Consider the following 20477-nt stretch of genomic DNA (forward strand, 5'->3'; position numbering starts at 1 on the left):
TAGCATGTGAGATGAGTGCAATTGTGTGGTAGTTTGAGCATTCTTTGGCATTGCCTTTCTTTGGAATAGGAATAAAAACTGACCTTTTCCAGTCCTGTGGCCACTGCTGAGTTTTCCAATTTGCTGGCATATTGAGTGCAGCACTTTCACAGCATCATCTTTCAGGATTTGAAACAGCTCAATTGGAATTCCATCACCTCCACTAGCTTTGTTCGTAGTGATGCTTTCTAAGGCCCACTTGACTTCACATTTCAAGATGTCTGGTTCTAGATTAGTGATCATATCATCATGACTATCTGGGTCATGAAAATCTTTTTTGTACAGTTCTTCCGTGTATTCTTGCCACCTCTTCTTAATATCTTCTGCTTCTGTTAGGTCCATACCATTTCTGTCCTTTATCGAGCCCATCTTTGCATGAAATGTTCCCTTGGTATCTCTAATTTTCTTGAAGAGATCTCTAGTCTTTCCCAATCTGTTGTTTTCCTCTATTTCTTTGCATTGATCACTGAAGAAGGCTTTCTTATCTCTTCTTGCAGTTCTTTGGAACTCTGCATTTAGATGCCTATATCTTTCCCTTTCTCCTTTGCTTTTCGCCTCTCTTCTTTTCACAGCTATTTGTAAGGCCTCCCCAGACAGCCATTTTGCTTTTTTGCATTTCTTTTCCATGGGGATGGTCTTGATCCCTGTCTCCTGCACAATGTCTTGAACTTCATTCCATAGTTCATCAGGCACTCTATCTATCAGATCTAGGCCCTTAAATCTATTTCTCACTTCCACTGTATAATCATAAGGGATTTGATTTAGGTCATACCTGAATGGTCTAGCGGTTTTCCCTACTTTCTTCAATTTAAGTCTGAATTTGGTAATAAGGAGTTCATGATCTGAGCCACAGTCAGCTCCTGGTCTTGTTTTTGTTGACTGTATAGAGCTTCTCCATCTTTGGCTGCATAGAATATAATCAATCTGATTTAGGTGTTGACCATCTGGTGATGTCCATGTGTAGAGTCTTCTCCTGTGTTGTTGGAAGAGGGGGTTTGCTATGACCAGTGCATTAAGATGTGTAAATTTAGAATTTTTGTAGATATTGTTAAATTGTCTTCCCGAAAGTTTGTACCAATTTACAGTTCAACCAATAATGAATGACTGCCAATTTTCTACATCCTTGTTAACATTTTTTATTATCAATTACATTTTAATAGACTTGAATGTTTAAATTTACACTCTAAGTGAGATTGAATATATTTTCATCTATTTATTAGTTAAATGTATGTTTTTTAAAAATGAGCTGTTCCTATCCTTTGTTTTTCTATTGGTTGGTTGTCGCTTTCTTATTAATTTTTGGAGTTCTTATTGTATGAAAGTTTCATCACTCAGCCGTGTCCGACTCTTTGCAACCCATGGTCTGTAGCCAGCCAGGCTCCTCTGTCTATGGGATTTCAAGAATACTGGAGTGGTTTGCCATTCCCTTCTCCAGGGGATCTTCCCAACCCAGGGATCAATCAAACCTGGGTTTCCTGCATTGCAGGCAGATTCTTTACCTTCTGAGCCACCAGGGAAGCTATTTGTATTGTAAATACTTTCTCTCAGATAGTGATTGTCTTTTAACTTTTTATATTTTAAATAGTAACTTTGGGAACGCATGTACACCCGTGGTGGATTCATGTCAATGTATGGCAGAACCAATACAGTATTGTAAAGTAAAACAAAGTAAAAATAAAAATTAAAAAATAAATAAATAAATAAATAGTAACTTTCTTTTCTATATGATTCTAGGTTTCTTGTCATGCGTAGAAAGCCCCTCACCACCCCCAAGATCTTTAACATCTTCTATCATATATTCTCAGTTACTTCCATAGCATTTACACTTAAATTTTAACTGTAATGTGAAATAGGGATCTAACTTAATTTTTCTCTAAACAAATAGCCAGTTGTTCTAATGCCATTTTTTATAATCTCTATATCTTTTAGTCTGTTTCTGTACCTTGCTTTTAATTGATCAGTTTGTCTCATCTTACACTGGTAGCACATTATTTTTATTATCATAGCTTTTTGGTATTTTTATATTTATTTATTTTGATATTTGCCAGGGAAAGCTCTCTCACTCCTTCTTTTTCAAATGTTTCTTAGAAATGTTCCCAAATCTACTCTTCCAAATGAAGTTTAGAATGGTCACTTCACGTCCTGAAATCCATGAAAAGCCCTGAAGACACCCAACATAGAGGTTAACTTGGGGAGGACTGACAACTTTGCAATAACTTGTCTTCTCATCTGTGTACACGATATGCCTGCCCAGTTAATCAGATCTTCTTTTACATCCTGAAGTAAAAATTGTAGGTTTTCTCCGCCTTTTAATAATATTTGCATACACTTTTTTGAAAGTGTATAGTATTTTATAATTTTGGATACTACCTGAATGGGATCAATATCACAGTGTTTTGAATAGAGAACTCCAAAAGGTACACAATCCCACTCCCCAAGAATGGTTAAACTATACGAACAAAAAGCTCACAGGAGAGGAAGAAGCTCAGTCTCCCTAGTAGCAGGGAAAAACCAAACTAGGACATCATTTTTCTCTATCAGGATGTAAAGCAAAACAAACCAACCAAAAAAAGCCTCCTGATATCTGCTGTGGGTGGGGTATGAGGAAAGGTCAACCAGGACAACTTTAAAGGCTCTTTGGCAGAACCTATGAAAATTAAGGTGGGCGCGCCCCTGACCTAGGAATCCCACCTCGGGGTTCCACCCTTGAGAAACACTCATGACACAGAGCGTCACCAGTGATACTCAATTCCACACTAGTCTGAAAGTCTGAAAACTACATCTTTTAAGTATTAATAATTAGTAGTACTCTGTGCTGATGGGAAAAAGGAAATACAAAGTCATTAAAATATTTTATTAAAATCACCAAAAAGTCAGTTCTCCTTTGTCTTGCTCTCTCTCCCTAACTGAAATTTGTATTTTCTGTTTATTGAGTTGTTTTGAAATTTTTTTTTTACCAGCTCATCACTCTGTCGTGAGCATCTCATTCAGTTCCAACAGAAATAATTTCAAAGTAGGAGAAACCTCACTTATGTTTTTATATAGATCAGAGATATGAACCAAAGAATTTTCTAAGATTTCATGGTGATTTCTCCAGGCTTGTATTTGTTTAAATATTAATAAATAAGCAAACATAGAACTTCAGCTGCTTTCTATTTTGATGCTGGTCAAGGCCATACCGGGCTTTCCAGGTGGCTCAGTGATAAAGAATCCATTTGCGATGCTGGAGATGCAAGAGACATGGGTTAGATCCTTGGGTTGGGAAGTCCCCTGGAGTAGGATATGGTAACCCACTCCAGGACACTTGCCTGGAGAATTGCATGGACAGAGGAACCTGGTGGGCTGCAGTCCATGGGGTCGCAGAGTCAGATATGACTGAGTGACTGAGCACATAAGGAAGGCCCTACTATCCCACCCACAATCGTCCAACCTCACCAGTCCTGCCTGACCTCTTGCTCCTCGGCCATACAAGCACTGACTGCAGGCTCCTGCTGGCACCCACCCGCCTAGGCAGACCTGGGTACCACTTCCCTGAAGCTTTCTCTGGACTTAGCTCATGTAGCCTCTTCTCCGAACTCTCGCAGCACAGAGGTGACACATGGCACAGCCTTACACTGTGTCTCCGTTTCCCTGTGTTGGCTCTGTCTCCCCAACCACACCGCACACATCTTCATGAATTTTTTCGCCTGGCGAGGTGGAGTGAGAGTTGGTGTTGGTTTGGGGAGGTAACACTTACAGGCTTGTGGGAAATTATGGGAGAAGCTGTACTTGTTACACATCCGGTGGTTTCTTAAATGCTGTATGTCTTTCAGGTGGTAAAGAAACACAGCATGATGTTTGGAAATACAATTCTTCAATAAACAAATGGATTCAAATTGAGTATTTGAACATAGGCCGCTGGAGACACAAGATGGTGGTGCTGGGGGGCAAGGTCTACGTGCTTGGAGGTTTCGATGGCTTGCAGAGAATCAACAACGTGGAGACCTATGACCCTTTCCACAACTGCTGGTCAGAGGTATAGATTATTTCTAAGAGTGACACTGTATGGTTGCTTCAAAACTAAAAAAAAAAAAGTATCTTCCAACATAGGTATATGGCTTTCTGATCTTTCTCCTCCCACTGAGAATATTTTTGGTGCTACCATCAATTCAGCATTTCTGGTCAGATCACAGAAATGACCTTCTTCCAGGTGGGGGAACTCTGTGTGGGTACCTGTCCTATCCTGGCCAGTACCTCAGATGTGGAGTGCAGGCTTGATCCTATCTTGGTCTGTATGTCTTGGTCTAGAACCTCTGTCTCCTAGGATACCATCTGCCCTTGACTTCTCCGCACTGGGCACACAGGGATCCCTTGACTACACTGTTGAAACCCAGAGTCATCTGGTCAGCCCTTATTCATGTGCCTATAATGATGAACCATGTGTACGTCTTCATATAAGACTTTAGCAATACAATCTCAGGTGCATATCATACTCAAGAAAAGGCAAAGCTTTGTTCATCAATGGGCATAAAGTTTCAATTATGTAAAATGAACCAGCTCTGGAGATCTGCCTATAGATAACACCTGGAACCCTTATACCAGCAATTCTTCCTAACTATAAGTGCTAAGGACAATGCCTGGGACATAGTAGGCACTCAGTAAATATTTTTTGAATGAAGGAGCACATGAATAAATATGAATATACATTTTTGAGAAAGCAATCTCCTCCAGCATGGGCTGGTTTCATCTCGTATACACTTATTGCTGTCTACACCCCACCTCCGCTGAGAGCTGGACTCTCAGGGAGAAACAGACTAGAAACCAGAGCCAGGAGGGAGGGTGGGAAATGTATGCTTTGATTGTCTCTGTATCTCAAGGGAGTCAAGCCCACAGGCCTTGTGATTTTAGGCTAAGGATGCTCGGCCTTGTGTTCCCTGACTCCTGGCCTGTGTCCTGTGAACCACCGCAACAATCTGGGCAGTGTGACTGAGAGCTTCTCCTGGTGCCCCTGTGCCCCTGCAGGCTGCGCCCCTCCTGATCCACGTCAGTTCCTTCGCAGCTACCAGTCATAAGAAGAAGCTCTATGTGATTGGGGGAGGACCCAATGGGAAACTGGCGACGGACAAGACTCAGTGTTACGATCCTTCAACTAATAAATGGAATTTAAAGTCGGCCATGCCAGTAGAGGCTAAATGCATCAACGCAGTGAGTTTCCGGGACCGTATCTATGTAGTTGGTAAGTGAACAAATGGCATGATGTTGAAAAGGAAAAGAAGATGGGATTGGTCCAGGCCTTGGTGGAATTTATCTTTCAGTCCCGGAGACAGAAATAGCCCACATTTAGGAGACACGCAGAGCAGATAGGCAATGGGGCCCTGGGAAGGGGAAAGCCAGAAGTTGCTATGGGAACAAAGTGTGTTGTAAGCATTAGCAATTGCACAGAAATTGAATATGCACAGTATAAGTGCCCAGTAAATGGCAGCTACCATTATTTCTTACCTTGTGTTCATGGGAATTTTATTCTCCCACTTGCTTGAGGGCTCTAAAAGGTTGCATTTCGCAGGAAGGAGAGCCTGACCAGCCAGACCACAGTGGGCATGTAATTGTTAAGGATGATAGATCTCAACCCTGACTACTCATTATGGAGTTCTTTTACAAAAACATGGGTACCTGGGGCTTGTCCAGACCAATGTCAGAATGAGGAGGATACTGGCCACAGTGCCAGGTGTTTTTAACGTGAAGGTGATTTTAAAGTACAGCCAGGGTTGAGAACTACTGATTAAGGAAATAACAAAAATAAATAACTTCAGCAAGTAAGCGCTAACCAGAGAAGGCTTCCTGAATGCAAAATATGGGAACAGATTAAGGCAAAAATCCCTTTTCTCCCTTGCTTCAGGTTTCCTGTGTTTTTACTGGTCAGACTCATGACTCTGCCTCAAAGGTCTGATCTCAAGATTGGGTTACTAGAGCTGGTGTTCCCTGTCATGCTCAGTTTAGAGATGCCCCCACTTTTAGTCACTGTCATGTATATCAATACTTCTATGTACCAGGCTTTCCGCCAGGTGCTTTATGTGTCTGATCCCTCTGTTTCCTCATAACCACCATGGTCTTGGTGTTCCTGGTTACAGATCCCGAAGTGGCAGAGCCGGGTTTATGAGCCAGGCCTGCCTGATGCACCACCCGGTATTTCCTCCAGGAAGCAGTCTTAGGGTACATTTTAGCAGTCACGGGAAGTCAGGCGTCCTTTAGAACCTGATTAGCACCCGGCTGCAAAGTTTCAAGGGCTGTGACCTATTTCCAGCATGAGACTTCCCGCCCCTAGTTACCCATTCTGGCTTTCTTGAGAGCCATGAGTTTGCTCTTTCTTTTGGCAAGGTGGTAGACTTGACTTAACCAGTAGTAGTTTAGTAGTTAATGGGGAAGAAAACTAGAAAAACAGTGAAACGCTCACGGTGTTTCCTCTTCAGGAGGGGCCATGAGAGCGCTGTACGCCTACAGCCCCCTGGAGGACAGCTGGTGCCTGGTGACCCAGCTCAGCCACGAGAGGGCCAGCTGCGGCATCGCGCCCTGCAACAACCGGCTCTACATCACTGGGGGGCGAGACGAGAAGAACGAGGTCATCGCCACGGTGCTGTGCTGGGACCCCGAGGCCCAGAAACTGACGGAGGAATGCGTCCTGCCCCGGGGAGTGTCCCACCACGGCAGCGTCACCATCAGGAAGTCGTACACCCATATTCGGAGGATCGTGCCTGGAGCTGTGTCGGTCTGATCCCGGGTGCGCCGAGGGCGGAGTCACGCGGAGAGCCCGCCTCCCTCAGCCCTGCCCCTCGATCCTGCTTCGGACACCAGCGGGGCTGGACCGGGGGCTCACCGCGGCGCCCCCTGGAGGCTCCTCGGAAGTCACAGCTTTGGGACACTTGAGACCAGCCAGGAATGTTTGCGAGACCTACCTCAGGAGGAAAGAAGAGTACTTAACATGGAGAAGGAAATGGCAACCCACTCCAGTACTCTTGCCTGGAAAATTCCATGGACGAAGGAGCCTAGTCCATGAACGAGTGGGACACGACTGAGCGACTTCACTTAACATGTAAGATACACCTGCCCCTGCCAGGTTCTATACCAGGCGCTTTTGTACACCAATGCTTTTTACTGTCCTAATGACCTGATTACTGGATATTAAAACTCCCATTTGACAGGTGAGGAAACCGAGCTTAAGAGAGGCTAAGTGCTTGTCCTAGGTCAGTCAGATTCCTTATAAGTAGCTAAACCAGTAGTTTAAACCCAGGTCTTTCCATCTCGAAGTCAGCGTAGGTTCTGTCTGGCCGTCTATCCCAGAGCAGGAAAACACAAAGCAAAACAGCTCATCTTTTGGTCTGACAGGTTAGCTGGAGGATTCACTCAGCAAAGCAGGGAAATAAAGGGTTTTTTCTTCTTTTCCTTATATTTAAACCACATGGGATCTTTGGTGTGGTAACCTTGGGCCTGTTGTCAAGAGTGTATCATAGGTTGTTCCATCTGACAGTTCTGGGGAGATGGGTCTGGGAAGACCTGCTTGCTCTGGAACATGTAAAAAACTTTTGTCTTCCTCATCAAAAACCTCTATCTTTTATGATCACAGGAGGCCCACTGTAGCCTGGAACTGTCACTGCCAGACAGAATTGTACTTTCAGCACAGCCCAGTGCCCTAGCCTTTTAATGTTCAACAGTTGTATTACAATATAGAAAAGATTCTTCCAGAGAGTCAGAATACTGTTTTGTTTCTTGTTTGTTTGTTTGTTTTATGTAAACATTCTTACACTGCTGGCCTCTGAGGAAGGACTGGCTCTTGACAGTATACATTCTAATTTTTAGACAGTGATTTGGGTCCATGTCCCTGTGACTCCACCTGCCTGGAAGCTTCATTTTCAGGATCCTTTTAATCCCTCCTATTTGGTTTTTGGATCAGGTTGGCGCAGTTTTGACTTAAAGAACAGAGTCTGTTCTTTACTGTCAGAGATAGAGCTTTCAAATGAGCTCACTGGAAATTCATTCTAATCCCGGAGTTGGGGAAACAGATTAAGATATCCTATTTCAGATGCTGTACTTAAAAAGCAACAATAATGGTAACAACATAGTAACTACATTACCTAATGTCCTTTATTTTCATCATATGATTTCAAATCTCTTTATAGAGTTTTATTTCATGTCAGATGTGCCATTTTGTGCTTGTACATCAGCAGTTTGGGAAGACAGAGGTATTAGAGTTGATAGTGAATTTAACTTTCATAGAAAAGTTTGGTTAGAAGAAGCTACAGCTCAAAGCAGATAAAACAGACTCAGAAAATTACAACTGAAAATTCTATTTATGCATAGATCATTGAGGATAAATATAAATGCATGTTGATGTTTGAGAAGCTCTGTGTCTTAGAGTCAGGTATGACACTTTAGCTCCCTGCTGTGAAAATTGAGGTGGGAAAATACAAACATATTTGTGGAAATTTAGAACACATACCTCATTTACCCATGAATACTGATAACCTTAATGAAGCTCTCAACTGAAACAATTTAAACTACTTCAATTCAGCAAACATTCCTGGAAATTGTTATGTTTGGCAAGCCTTGGGGACTCCAAAAAGCAAGACAAATTTCCACTCTAGAAACATTCAATAAGCAGGTAAATGGGCCACTTGTCAATATTATAATTTTTCTTTTCATCAAGCTAGAGAAAAGGAGATGTACATGAAGTTATGAGGTTGCATTCAGGTCTTTCTTGCCTGTCCAAGTGATCTCCTTGGGAAGCTGTGCTCTTAGATCAATGATACAGCCATTGTTTACATGTTTGTCTTTCCTTGGGATTACCTTCAGAAACAACTTATGAGCTCTGGGAGGAATCAGTTGTATTTCAAAGACAATTTCAGAAAGAAATTTCAAAGAAGTTCAATGACAGCATCATGGGCAACACAGAGAGCCTCCTCTCAGAAAGAATGTGTTCCTTGTCCTGGTTGTCCTTTGATGAGAGCAATTGGCAAATTTTGAGCCCAAATTTTCAACAGGTCAAACTTATGCTGGGAAACTGAGGATTTAGGATCTCTGTGTTATAAACCTGGCTGTCAATAATGGGTTGGCAGACAGATATACCTACTAAGAAGATCCAGATTTCCACACTTGAAGCTGTCAGTCTGTAACTTTTAGGGATATAAAAAAAGTTCAAGTCATTTTGGGGGAACTCTATATCATCAGGATTTAAATTTCTAGGCCCTTGCTAGGGATGGAAGCTCTTAAAATCTAATTTCCGTTCTTAGATGAAAAAACAAAAACCTAGTTCACAGGAAATTAACTGTCATAAGCCATACTGCCAGCAGGGGGACGAGGCAGGTTGGTGCCAGGTGAGTCAGAGACAAAAGGCCCTAGGACTCAGACAGAATGTCCTGGCACAGCCTGCTGGATCTTGAGTCAGGTCCCATGAGTGGATAGAGAACCCTTGACTGGAAGGAGGAGGAGGAGGTAGGAGGAGGAGGAAGTCAGGTTTGGACACAAGTCTAGAAAATGATGCCAGGGGCCCTGGAGTTTGGGAGCATGACTCCATTCTCAAGAAGGGGGAGAGGAGCATAAGGAACCCACTGCTTAGAAGTGAGGCAAAGTTAGAGCAGGACTAGCAGTAAGACCTGTTTGCTGTGGGGCCTCTGGGCTGCTTGGCTAGGTCTCTTTACCTTGCTGGACCAAGAGAAAGAGGCCCAGAGGCTCTGATGAGGTGGAATCTGTCAGACAGGTTAAAGGGCCCCAGTTGCCAAGACTGATCTGAAATGGGTAGGGAGCTAAGCTCACCCAAACATCAACAGATAAATATTCTCTTCTAAGCTTTCATCACATTCTACATGCATTGGCCTCAGGAAACACCCACACCCACACACACACAGAGCTCTTGAACTCAAAGAAGCTGTGCTCTCAGGGAAGTGCAAATATTTTGCTTATAGCTGTGAAAATAGAGCTTTGCTATTTATGAAAGTCCTTGAGGTACTGTTGTTATTTACTTATCCTACTTGATTTTGAAAAAGAAAAATAGTAAAATTTTCAAAGTGGGTAAACACCACTGGAATTTCTTATGTAAAGTCCTAACTTGGGATTGCAAAAGCCTTTTTCTCCTTAGTATCTGATCTGGGTGTTGTATGAGATCTCATTTGAGGAGTCAACTTTCATGGAAATCTGTAAATATCTCAAACATGGCTACTGCAAAACTAATTTTGACAGGTCAGATTTTCATATTTTTAGATAAAAATATTAACAAAATCCTTAGTTAACCAAATCCTTCAAGCATTTTGGTTACATGAAGTTGTATTTTTTTTTTTTTTTTAGTGATCAAACTAAAGATACCATTTATGGGTAAAAATCAAATAAAGTTTTTATTTATTCAGTATGTATGGAGTGTGAATGGAGTAAATAAGAATATTTTATATACAATTACTAGCTGAATTTTTTTTTTTTGGTTGATATGAATAAGTGGTATCTGAATAGAAATTAATTTAGGAGGGGAGATTTGGAATGTTTCAGTTGATTCCAGGGGGCTTAGATAAACTCACATGCTAAAATTAATCAGATTTGGTTTACAGAATGGCAAAAGTAGACAGCTTTTCCCTCCCTAGTGCCTCATTGCCTCTGGGAGCCAGTGTTTACCAATCTGTGTGAGTTTACAAACTATGTGACTCTCATCCTGTCTGACTTGAAGCCTTCCTGCAGGAGGCCTCCCTCTAGGTTTCTGGTCTAACTTCTCAGCCCTGCCTCCACCAATATCTCTGTGTAGTCTCCGAAGATTTAACCAACCTTTGTGCTTCTCAAAAATGAGAACGTGAAACTGGGAATATGAACCAGAGAGCTGTGACTCTTGAGCACTGGAAAACTTGTCATCATTTAGTTTCTTTTGGATTTCAATACAAAGATGCTATGCAATCGGAAAGGAAAACCTGGGGCTTTAAAGAAATGTGCAGCCGCATGAATGGCATTAGACCATTCTTTCTGAGCCTCCTTAGAGACAGAAGTTCTCACTTCTCAGTCTTATGGATTCTGAGTGGAAAACCTTGGGAAACACAGTCCCATTCCATGGGTTATACGTGTTCTGGAGTCAATCCTGGGCCATGGATCCAAGAGGCAGTTCACCAGCTGAAAGTCAAAATGGGATTTTGACCATAACTTCACCACTGAACCCTCCAATTTTTCTACTGATCTAATTGGTAATCTGATGCCTGGGCAGCTTGGCCAGGGCCTGGCATCTGCCCAGCTCTCTTTGCCTTGTCTTTCTGCTCCTGGTGCTCTGCTGGTATGTGACCTCTGATGGACCAGCCTTCTTTTCACTGGAGATGCGGGCTTTATGTAAGATCTCAGTCCCCATTCCCTCTTCCAGTGGGCTCATGCCACGTTTTCTCTTTCTGTATGCTGTCACATTCAAGACTCTTGGTGATGGGGACTAATTTGGGTCAGGTCTCGCCCACCCCCAGACTGCCCAGGCTGCCTGATTACTAATCACTCTGGTTTTCACTCCCACATTTGTTTCTGACACCTGGGGATTTTCTTTTTCTTCTTACCTGCTCAGCTTTCTCCTTTGTTATTGATTCCTGAATGACATTTATGACCTTGATAGCCATGCATGCCCCATCCCTGATAGTCTGCCCAGTGGGTCACAAGTCACACCAAGTCACACTTGAAAAATACAAGGGTGGAGGGTGCAGGACTGGGCAAAGACAGAGCGGGGAATGGAGGTTGCAAACCTTAGTTTAACACTTGCAGCAGAAACCAGAGGGAAAAACCTGACTGCACAAAGAAACCCATGAGTCTGACCTTAGACAAACAGAATTTTTGTGGGTGAAATTCTATTCTTTCACAATAAAAAATAGTAATAGGAGCATTTATTGAGTAATTTCCCAGAAATATGGATGAGTCATAAATAGTTTGGGGACAGTGACAAGTTTGTCTAGGTAGAAATGCTGGATTTTTAATTATCAAACTGCATCCTAGTAGAATGTTACATTCCCAGAAAAGGTCACTATAGGAGCCTGAAAGAAAAACAATACATTACACATTGTTCTGACTGAGACTTAGACATTAGTAAGGAGTGAGTCTTTGTGAAACTGTGCAACAAATATTGATTGAGTAATTAATTTGTGCCAGGCAGGATTCTAGGTACTAGGGCTCCGCATCCAGGAACAAAACAAAAGTCCCTGCTCTCATGAGCTAACATTCCAGTGGAGAATGTTATAAAAACAAACAAGTATATAATACAATGTCAAGTAATAATAGATGTTTGAAAAGGAGTAAAGCAGGGTTTGGGGCATGCATGGTTAGATAACATCACCGACTCAATGGACATGAATTTGAGCAAACTCCAGGAAATAGTGATTGTCAGGGAAATCTGGCCATGCTGCAGTCCTTGGGGTCGCAAAGAGTTGGACATGACTTAGAGACTAAACAACAACAAGGTAGGCATGCTACTTTAAACAGGGTGAATAGTTGCTCTTTCTGATAAAGTAACTTGAGTGAAAAGAATATCTGGGGAAGCATATTCCAGGTAGAAGAAATAGCCAGTTCAGGGCCCTAAGGCAGGAGGCTCAGTGTATTCAAAGGGCAGTAAGAAGGTCTTGGTGACTGGAGTGAATTCTGAGTGATGGTAAGAGGTCTCAAGGTCACTGTAAGAACTTTGCCTGTGATCAGAGGAAGATGGTAGGGCATAAGACAAGTTCAGAAATGACACAGATTCACAAATGCTACATACCCAAGCTGTTGCAAATTCAAGTTTGTTACATTCACAGTGGTAATTAGTAGTTAGTGACTGCTGAAAGCAACTATTTTGTGAACCCAGGAAACATTGCATTGTGTGCGTGTGCTCAGTGTGTGTGTGCGTGCTCAGTTGTGTCCGGCTCTTTGTGACCCCATGGACTGTAGCCCTCCAGGCTCCTCTGTCCATGAGGATTCTCTGCTGTTTCCTTCTCCAGGGGATCTTGCCGACCCAGGGATCGAACTCACGTCTCTGCGTCTCCTGCATTGACAGGCAGATTCTTTACCACTGCACCACTTGGGAAGCCCTGTTGAGATTTCTCCAAATCCTTGGTCTTTCTGACCTTGCCCTGTGTGCTCTCATCATGGTGGGCTGGGGGCTGACTTTCCCAACTGCTTGGTCACATGAGCCCAGGGGGCTTCGGGGAGAACCTCTCAGATAATTATCTACATTCCCTGTGTAAATGGAAATAGTAACACTCAGACACATGGGTATCTGGTGAAAATGAGACCGTCAGTGGTGATATCGGTGGGTGGTAAAGCAGGATGAAAGCCAGAACCTTTAAAGTCAGTGACCTATAGGAAGCCTAGATGATTTTCTAAAACCTCTTCTATCTTGAAATAATGTGGATTGAGATTCAGAGCAACATAAAACCAATAAAAATCCTTAGTGGTTAAGTGCAAACCAACAAGGCATTTAAAAAAATCTAGGTAAAACGTGTGGCAGTTCAGATGGGAACTAGAAATTAGGTTCTAGGAGTGCTATTTCTGGATGATTTTGGAGAATATGTCATCCCAGATGGTGGTTGGAATTTTCACTAGGAACCAAGGCTGGAGACATGATGGGTTAGACTAGGCTGCAGCATTGTCACCAACTTCCCTGATTCCACAGGAAGGTTGCAATAGGGGCTGTTTCTCTGCTGGTCTTTGCATCTAGGGCACCTTGCACAGAGCCAGTGCACATATGAACACTCAAGGAATGTTGCTGCTTCATCGCCTGCCAGGAATAATGTATAGGGTGGGGGAAGGGGTTCCTGAGAAGCTGCCACCCAACTATTACCACACCATATTGGTCACTTCCTGGACATTTCACACATCACAGTTTGAATGATAAAAACCATACTTATCTTTCTTTGGACTGTGCAACATTTTTAAAAATTGGCAACATTGGGCCCATATTTCTACATAACAACTGGTCAGCACAGAGTAGGGAAACTTCTCTTTTGAAAAGGGTTGAGTGGTCTAGTGATTGAAAAATCCACCTGCCAGTGCAGATGACATGAGTTCGATCCTTTCCAGGAACTAAGATCCCACCATGCTGCGGGGCAACTAAACCCATGTGCCACAACTACAGAGTCCATACCCTAGAGCCCATGAGCTACAATTACTGAAGCCCACACCTCCCAGAGTCTGTGCTCTGCAAGAGGAGAAGCCACCTGCAATGAGAAGACCACTCACTGCAAGAAAGCTGCTGCTGCTAAGTCACTTCAGTCGTGTTCAACTCTGTGCGACCCCATAGACGGCAGCCCACCAGGCTCCCCCGTACTGGAGTGGGTTGCCATTGCCTTCTCTTCACTGCAGGGAAGAGTAGCCCCCAATTGTGGCAACTAGAGAAAGCCCACACAGCAGTGAAGAGCCCGAACACCACAACAAAGATCCAGTGCAGCCAAAAACCAATCAATCAATAAATAGAAAGGGGCTGTGCTCTCCAGTTGGCCAGACTCCACTGACTTGATTGGCCCCAAAGGCATTTGAGCTTGCAGCCTCTGTGTACACTCTTGTTTAGTCCTTGCAAAGAGCTCTATGAAGTAAATTGATGCTCCGTGGATGAGAAAACTGAGGTGAGGCTCCCAGATGTTGAGTACCTTCCCAGCATCAGGCCAGGACACTGTCTGTGGTCTCTATAGCTGGTGCTGCTTCTGCTCTGCCCACTACTGCTGCAGTTATGACAAGGGACCCATGTAACTCCATGCTTCTAGGATTTAAGCATTTTCTGTCTGCATCTCACAATTCTAGAGTCACTCTGAAAAATCTAGAAATAATATATTACTAGCTCACTGTGTGATCTGAGCAAAGCCAGAGATTTTTGACAGAAAAGGCAACAATGAGTGGTTGGAGATGTCGTTTTTCCTCTAAGTTGACCTCCAGCCCTAACAGACTCTACAGGAGATAAGACTGCACTTTCAAAGGCTCCACATGAGGCAAAAGATGACAAGTTCCTTACTTACATTTTGGTGATGAGGCAGAGCCAAGGACTCTCAAAGATTTATTTTCCTTAAAAAGTAATGTCTAGTTTGAACTGCCAAGCCCCATCACTCTGTTCTGTCCCCCCAGTTCTCTACCAGACTTCTCTCATAATGAGCTCTTAGAGGGATTGCACCCTGTTCTATCTCAAAGTCATCAAGTCTAAGACAGTAAAAACTGTAAGACAAATCTTTATCTTAGTTGGCTTTAACAAAGGAAAGATGGAAGCATGCCTTAATGATAGGCATTCATATTGTATGAGTCCAGTCACACCAACTTTCTTTGCTTTAAAATTTCTTTTCTCCATCCTCAGAAATTGGGCCATGTGCCTACCCTTCATCTGCATTCCTTAGCATAATATTGGTGACCTTTACATATCATCTTAGTGACAAGGTCTCTTATAGCATCATTTACTTAGGTGTCCTACAGCACTTGTTTTTGCTTTGCAAAATATGAGATTGTGGTCATTCTTCCTCTAATGAATATCTATTTCACTAATATAAAATTTATGTCCCACGGCTCTGTTTCCTTGCTTTTCTGTACAGATAACTTTTCATTTCAATGCCAAATCGTAGCATTATCATGAAAGGCCTTATTGAGGTAAAATGGGCATACGATAAACTGCACATACTTAAAAGGTACCATTTGATAAGTTTGACATAATGTATACAACTGTGAGGGCTTCACAGATGTATCTGCTCAGTGGTAAAGAATCTGCGTGCGGTGCAGGAGACCCGGGTTCAGTCCCTGGATTGGGAAGATGCCCTGGAGCGGGGAATGCCAACCCAATCCAGTCTTATTGCCTGGAGAATCCCATGGACAAGAGGGGCCTGGGTGGCTATGGTCCATGGGGTCACAAAGAATCGGACACAACTGAAGTGACTAAGCAGCAGCAGCAGCATACATCTGTGAAACCATCATCACAAACAAGGCGTTAATAATGAAACTACCGACCTCAAAGTTTCTCCTGCCCCTCAGTAATCTCTGCCTCTCAACCATGCTGTTCCTCCACCACCTTGTACAGGCAACCAATGACCTGCTTTCTGTTAGTATAGAGCAATTTGCCTTTTCTAGAACTTTATATAAATGGAATCATACAGCAGATATTGTTTTTTCGCCTGGCTTCTTTCACTCAGAAGTTATCGAGAATTCATCATTGGTGCATTGACACATTCATTCCTTTAAAAATAGTTTTATTGTGATGTTATTTACATGCCATAAAATTCAACTGATTTATTATAGAATTCAATGATTTTAAGTGTACTTACAGAGTTGTGCAAACTTCACCAAAATCTAATTGTAGAACATTTTCACCACCCCCCAAAAAACATGCCCATTTACAGTCACTGCCATTTCCACCCAGCCCTAGGCAACTGCTAGTCTACTTTTTTCCTCTATAGGTTTGCCTTTTCTTGACATTTCTTATAAGTGGATTAATAGAGTATGTGGTCTTTTGTCTGGCTTCTTTGGCTTAGCATGTTTTCAGGGTTCCTGTGTATGTTGAAACACATATCAATGTTTCATTCCTTCTTATAGCTGAAAAGTATTCTAATTTATGGAAATAGCATTTAGATTATTTCCACCTTTGGCTGTTAGGAATAATGCTGCTGCAAACATTTTCATGCAAGTTTCTGTGTGAAAATATATTTTCATTTCTCTTGAGTATAAACCTAGGAATGAAATTTCAGGGTCGCATAGTAACACTATACTTAACATTCTGAGAAAACTGCCAAATTATTTTCCAAAGCTACTGTACCATTTTATTAGTACCTTCCCTTTAGCAATGAAAAAAGTTTCCAGATGGGGGCCTCCTGCCAACAGCCACGCTGAGCTGAGCTGTCTTTGACGTGGCCCTGCAGTCCTCAAGGCTTGAAATATCACAGCCATCCAACAGCTTTACTGGACTCACGACAGACCTTGAGCCAGGAGAGAGCCTAGCTGAGCTGCCCCTCAGAAACAGATAATATGGGAGTTCCCTGGTGGTCCAGTGGTTTGGACTTGGCACTTTCACAGCTGCGGCTCAGTTTCAATACCTGATCAGGAAACTAGGATCATGCAAGCGAGGCATGTAGTGCAGCACGCTCCCCCGCCCCCACCCTGCCTACCCTCCCCCCACTGCAAAAAAAAAAAAAAGAAAAGAAAGAAGCCCAGATGGTAAATGTTCATTGTTTTAAGCTACTAAGGTGTAGGGAATTTGTTAGACAGCCTAAGATTACTAATATATGGGAAATGGCTAGGGGGTGGAGGGCAGAGGACAACCTGGCTCAGGGAGGTGCCTCCCACTGCCCCTCCCCCGCGTGACTGTGGGGCATCCACAGGCACCCCCAGAGACACCTCTCTAGGGCGGTCATCCTGGGTCCCTTAGACCAGTAGCAGACAGTCAGGACAGAGGGATGGCAGTCTTGCTGGAAGGCTGTTAGGGAGGAACGGGGCAGCTGTGTCCTTGAGCACCCCTGTGTGAACTGAAGAGCTGCATCTCCAGGGCCCTGGTCTCAGTGCCCGGGACAGTGCCTGTTGCCAAGGACCCCAGAGGCACCTGCTGGGAGGCTGCGGGTGGGGCAGGGCCTGAGGCCTCATTTGCCACAGAATACCTGCAACTGGTCCCAGGTCGGGGCCAGCGGGGACGGGGAAAGGGAGGCGACAAGAGAACTGAAAGCCCTGAAGACAAGTTTCAGCCATTCCTCAGAGTAAGCGGCTCCTGGGGTGAAATGATGACTAGTGCTGAGCCCCTCTCTGCTGCCGGCCCTGCAGGACGGGTGCGGGGAGGGGATTCAGTCACCCACAATCTCCTCACAAGACCCTTGGAGGGAGAGTTTCTTCAGAGGCAAACTGCATCTGCCCTGGGTGAGCCCTCACATGTCTCCCCTGGGCTCCGGCAGCAGGGATCGCATCCTATTCACCCAGCCTCTCCTGTGGCTCCTGGAAGGAACCCAGAATTATTGGACCCAGAAGCCTTGGAGAGCGTCCCTCAATCAAAGCCACTGGTTGTGCAGGGGAGGAAAGGGGAACTCATGGGCAGTCTTGCAGTGTCTTCATTATTTCCATATTTAACCCCTTTCTCCTGGATCCACTGGCCATGGGCTCTATACTACTGAGAGTCTTGGGTACTAAGTCTTAGTGCCCAGGTGGCAGCGCTGAGGGGACCCCAGAATTGGTTGGGCAGGTCACAGGCAGTGAATGACTGAGAGGCTCATCGCCTGGGGTAGGAGCAGGGGCTTTGGATTCAGTCAGACCCAAGTGTGGTTTTGATTTTGTCCCTCACTTACTGGCTGTGTGATCTTGGGTAAGCAATTTAACCTCTCTGAGCATCAGTTTCCTTCTAAAACAGGAATACTACAGCCTGTTTTGCAGGATTGGTATAAGGATTAGCAAAAATGCATACAATTTAGAATATCTAGGAGCTCAAATGGAGAAGGCAATGGCAACCCACTCCAGTACTCTTGCCTGGAAAATCCCATGGACGGAGGAGCCTGGTAGGCTGCAGTCCATGGGGTCGTGAAGATGTGGACACAACTGAGCTTCACTTTCACTTTTCACTTTCATACATCGGAGAAGGAAATGGCAACCCACTCCGGTGTTCTTGCCTGGAGAATCCCAGGGATGGGGGAGCCTGGTCGGCTGCCGTCTCAGGGGTTACACAGAGTTGGACACGACTGAAGCGACTTAGCAGCAGCAGTAGCAGCAGGAGCTCAAAAATAGCACCTGCTATCAGTTCAGTTCAGTTCAGTTCAGTCTCTTAGTTGTGTCTGACTCTGACTCTGCGACCCCATGAACTGCAGCACGCCAGGCCTCCCTGTCCATCCCCAACTCACAGAGTTTACCCAAACTCCTGTCTATTGAGTCAATGATGCCATCCATCTCATCCTCTGTCATCCCCTTCTCCTCCTGCCCTCAATCTTTCCCAGCATCAGGGTCTTTTCAAATGAGTCAGCTCTTCACATCAGGTGGCCAAAGTATTGGAGTTTCAGCTTCAACATCAGTTGTTCCATTGAATATTAAGGACTGATTGTCTTTAGGATGGACTGGTTGGATGTCCTTGCAGTCCAACAGACTCTCAAGAGTCTTCTCCAACTCCACAGTTCAAAAGCATCAGTTCTTCAGCGCTCAGCTTTCTTTATAGTCCAACTCTCACATCCATACATGACTACTGTGAAAACCATAGCCTTGACTAGATAGACCGTTGTTTACAAAGTAATGTCTCTGCCTTTTAATATGCTGTCTAGATTGGTCATAACTTTCCTTCCAAGGAGTAAGTGTCTTTTAATTTCATAGCTGCAGTCAGCATCTGCAGTGATTTTGGAGCCCCCCAAAATAAAGTCTCTCACTGTTTTCCCATCTATTTTCCATGAAGTGATGGGACCAGATGCCATGATCTTAGTTTTCTGAATGTTGAGCTTTAAGCCAACTTTTTCACTCTCCTCTGCTTTTGAACTGTGGTTTTGGAGAAGACTCTTGAGAGTCCCTTGGACTGCAAGGAGATCCAACCAGTCCATTCTGAAGGAGATCAACCCTGGGTGTTCTTTGGAAGGAATGATGCTAAGGCTGAAACTCCAGTACTTTGGCTACCTCATGCGAAGAGTTGACTCATTGGAAAAGGCTCTGATGCTGGGAGGGATTGGGGGCAGGATGAAAAGGGGAAACAGAGGATGACATGGCTGGATGGCATCACTTACTTGATGGACGTTGAGTCTGAGTGAACTCCGGGAGATGGTGATGGACAGGGAGGCCTGGCGTGCTGCGATTCATGGGGTCGCAAAGAGACGGACACAACTGAGTGACTGAACTGAACTGAACTGAACTCTCACTTTCATCAAGAGGCTCTTTAGATCTTCTTCACTTTCTGCCATAAGGGTGGTGTCATCTGCATATTGAGGTTATTGATATTTCTCCTGGCAATCTTGATTCCAGCTTGTGATTCATCCAGTCCAGCATTTCTCATGATGTACTCTGCATATAAGTTAAATAAGCAGGGTGACAATATACAGCCTTGATGTACTCCTTTTCCTATTTGGAACCAGTCTGTTGTTCCAAGTCCAGTTCTAACTCTTGCTTCCTGACCTGCATACAGGTTTCTCAAGAGGCAGGTCAGGTGGTCTCGTATTCCCAACTCTTTCAGAATTTTCCACAGTTTGTTGTGATCCACACAGTCAAAGGCTTTGGCATAGTCAATAAAGCAGAAATAGATGTTTTTTTCTGGAACTCTCTTGCTTTTTCCATGATCCAGCAGATGTTGGGAATTTGATCTCTGGTTCCTCTGCCTTTTATAAATCCAGCTTGAACATCTGGAACTTCACAGTTCATATACTGCTGGAGCCTAGCTTGGAGAATTTTGAGCATTACTTTACTAGAGCGTGAGATGAGTGCAATTGTCTGGTAGTTTGAGCATTCTTTGGCATTGCCTTTTTTTAGGATTGGGATGAAAACTAACCTTTTCCAGTCCCATAGCCACTGCTGAGTTTTCCAAATTTGATGGC

At 43.8% G+C, this 20477-nt stretch overlaps 1 protein-coding gene across 1 annotated transcript in view; it reads left to right on the plus strand.

Moving 5' to 3' along the window:
• Positions 1-6787, plus strand: part of KLHL6 (kelch like family member 6) — a 52858-nt gene extending 46071 nt beyond the window's left edge. Inside the window, exons 5-7 of the mRNA XM_068982133.1 lie at positions 3852-4054; positions 5041-5254; positions 6486-6787. Coding sequence (XP_068838234.1) covers positions 3852-4054; positions 5041-5254; positions 6486-6787 — 719 coding nt within the window. The remainder of the gene's footprint in view (positions 1-3851; positions 4055-5040; positions 5255-6485) is intronic.
• The last annotated feature ends 13690 nt before the right edge of the window (positions 6788-20477 follow it).

The sequence above is a fragment of the Capricornis sumatraensis genome, chromosome 1 (genome assembly GCF_032405125.1).
Source record: "Capricornis sumatraensis isolate serow.1 chromosome 1, serow.2, whole genome shotgun sequence".
Taxonomy (NCBI): domain Eukaryota; kingdom Metazoa; phylum Chordata; class Mammalia; order Artiodactyla; family Bovidae; genus Capricornis; species Capricornis sumatraensis.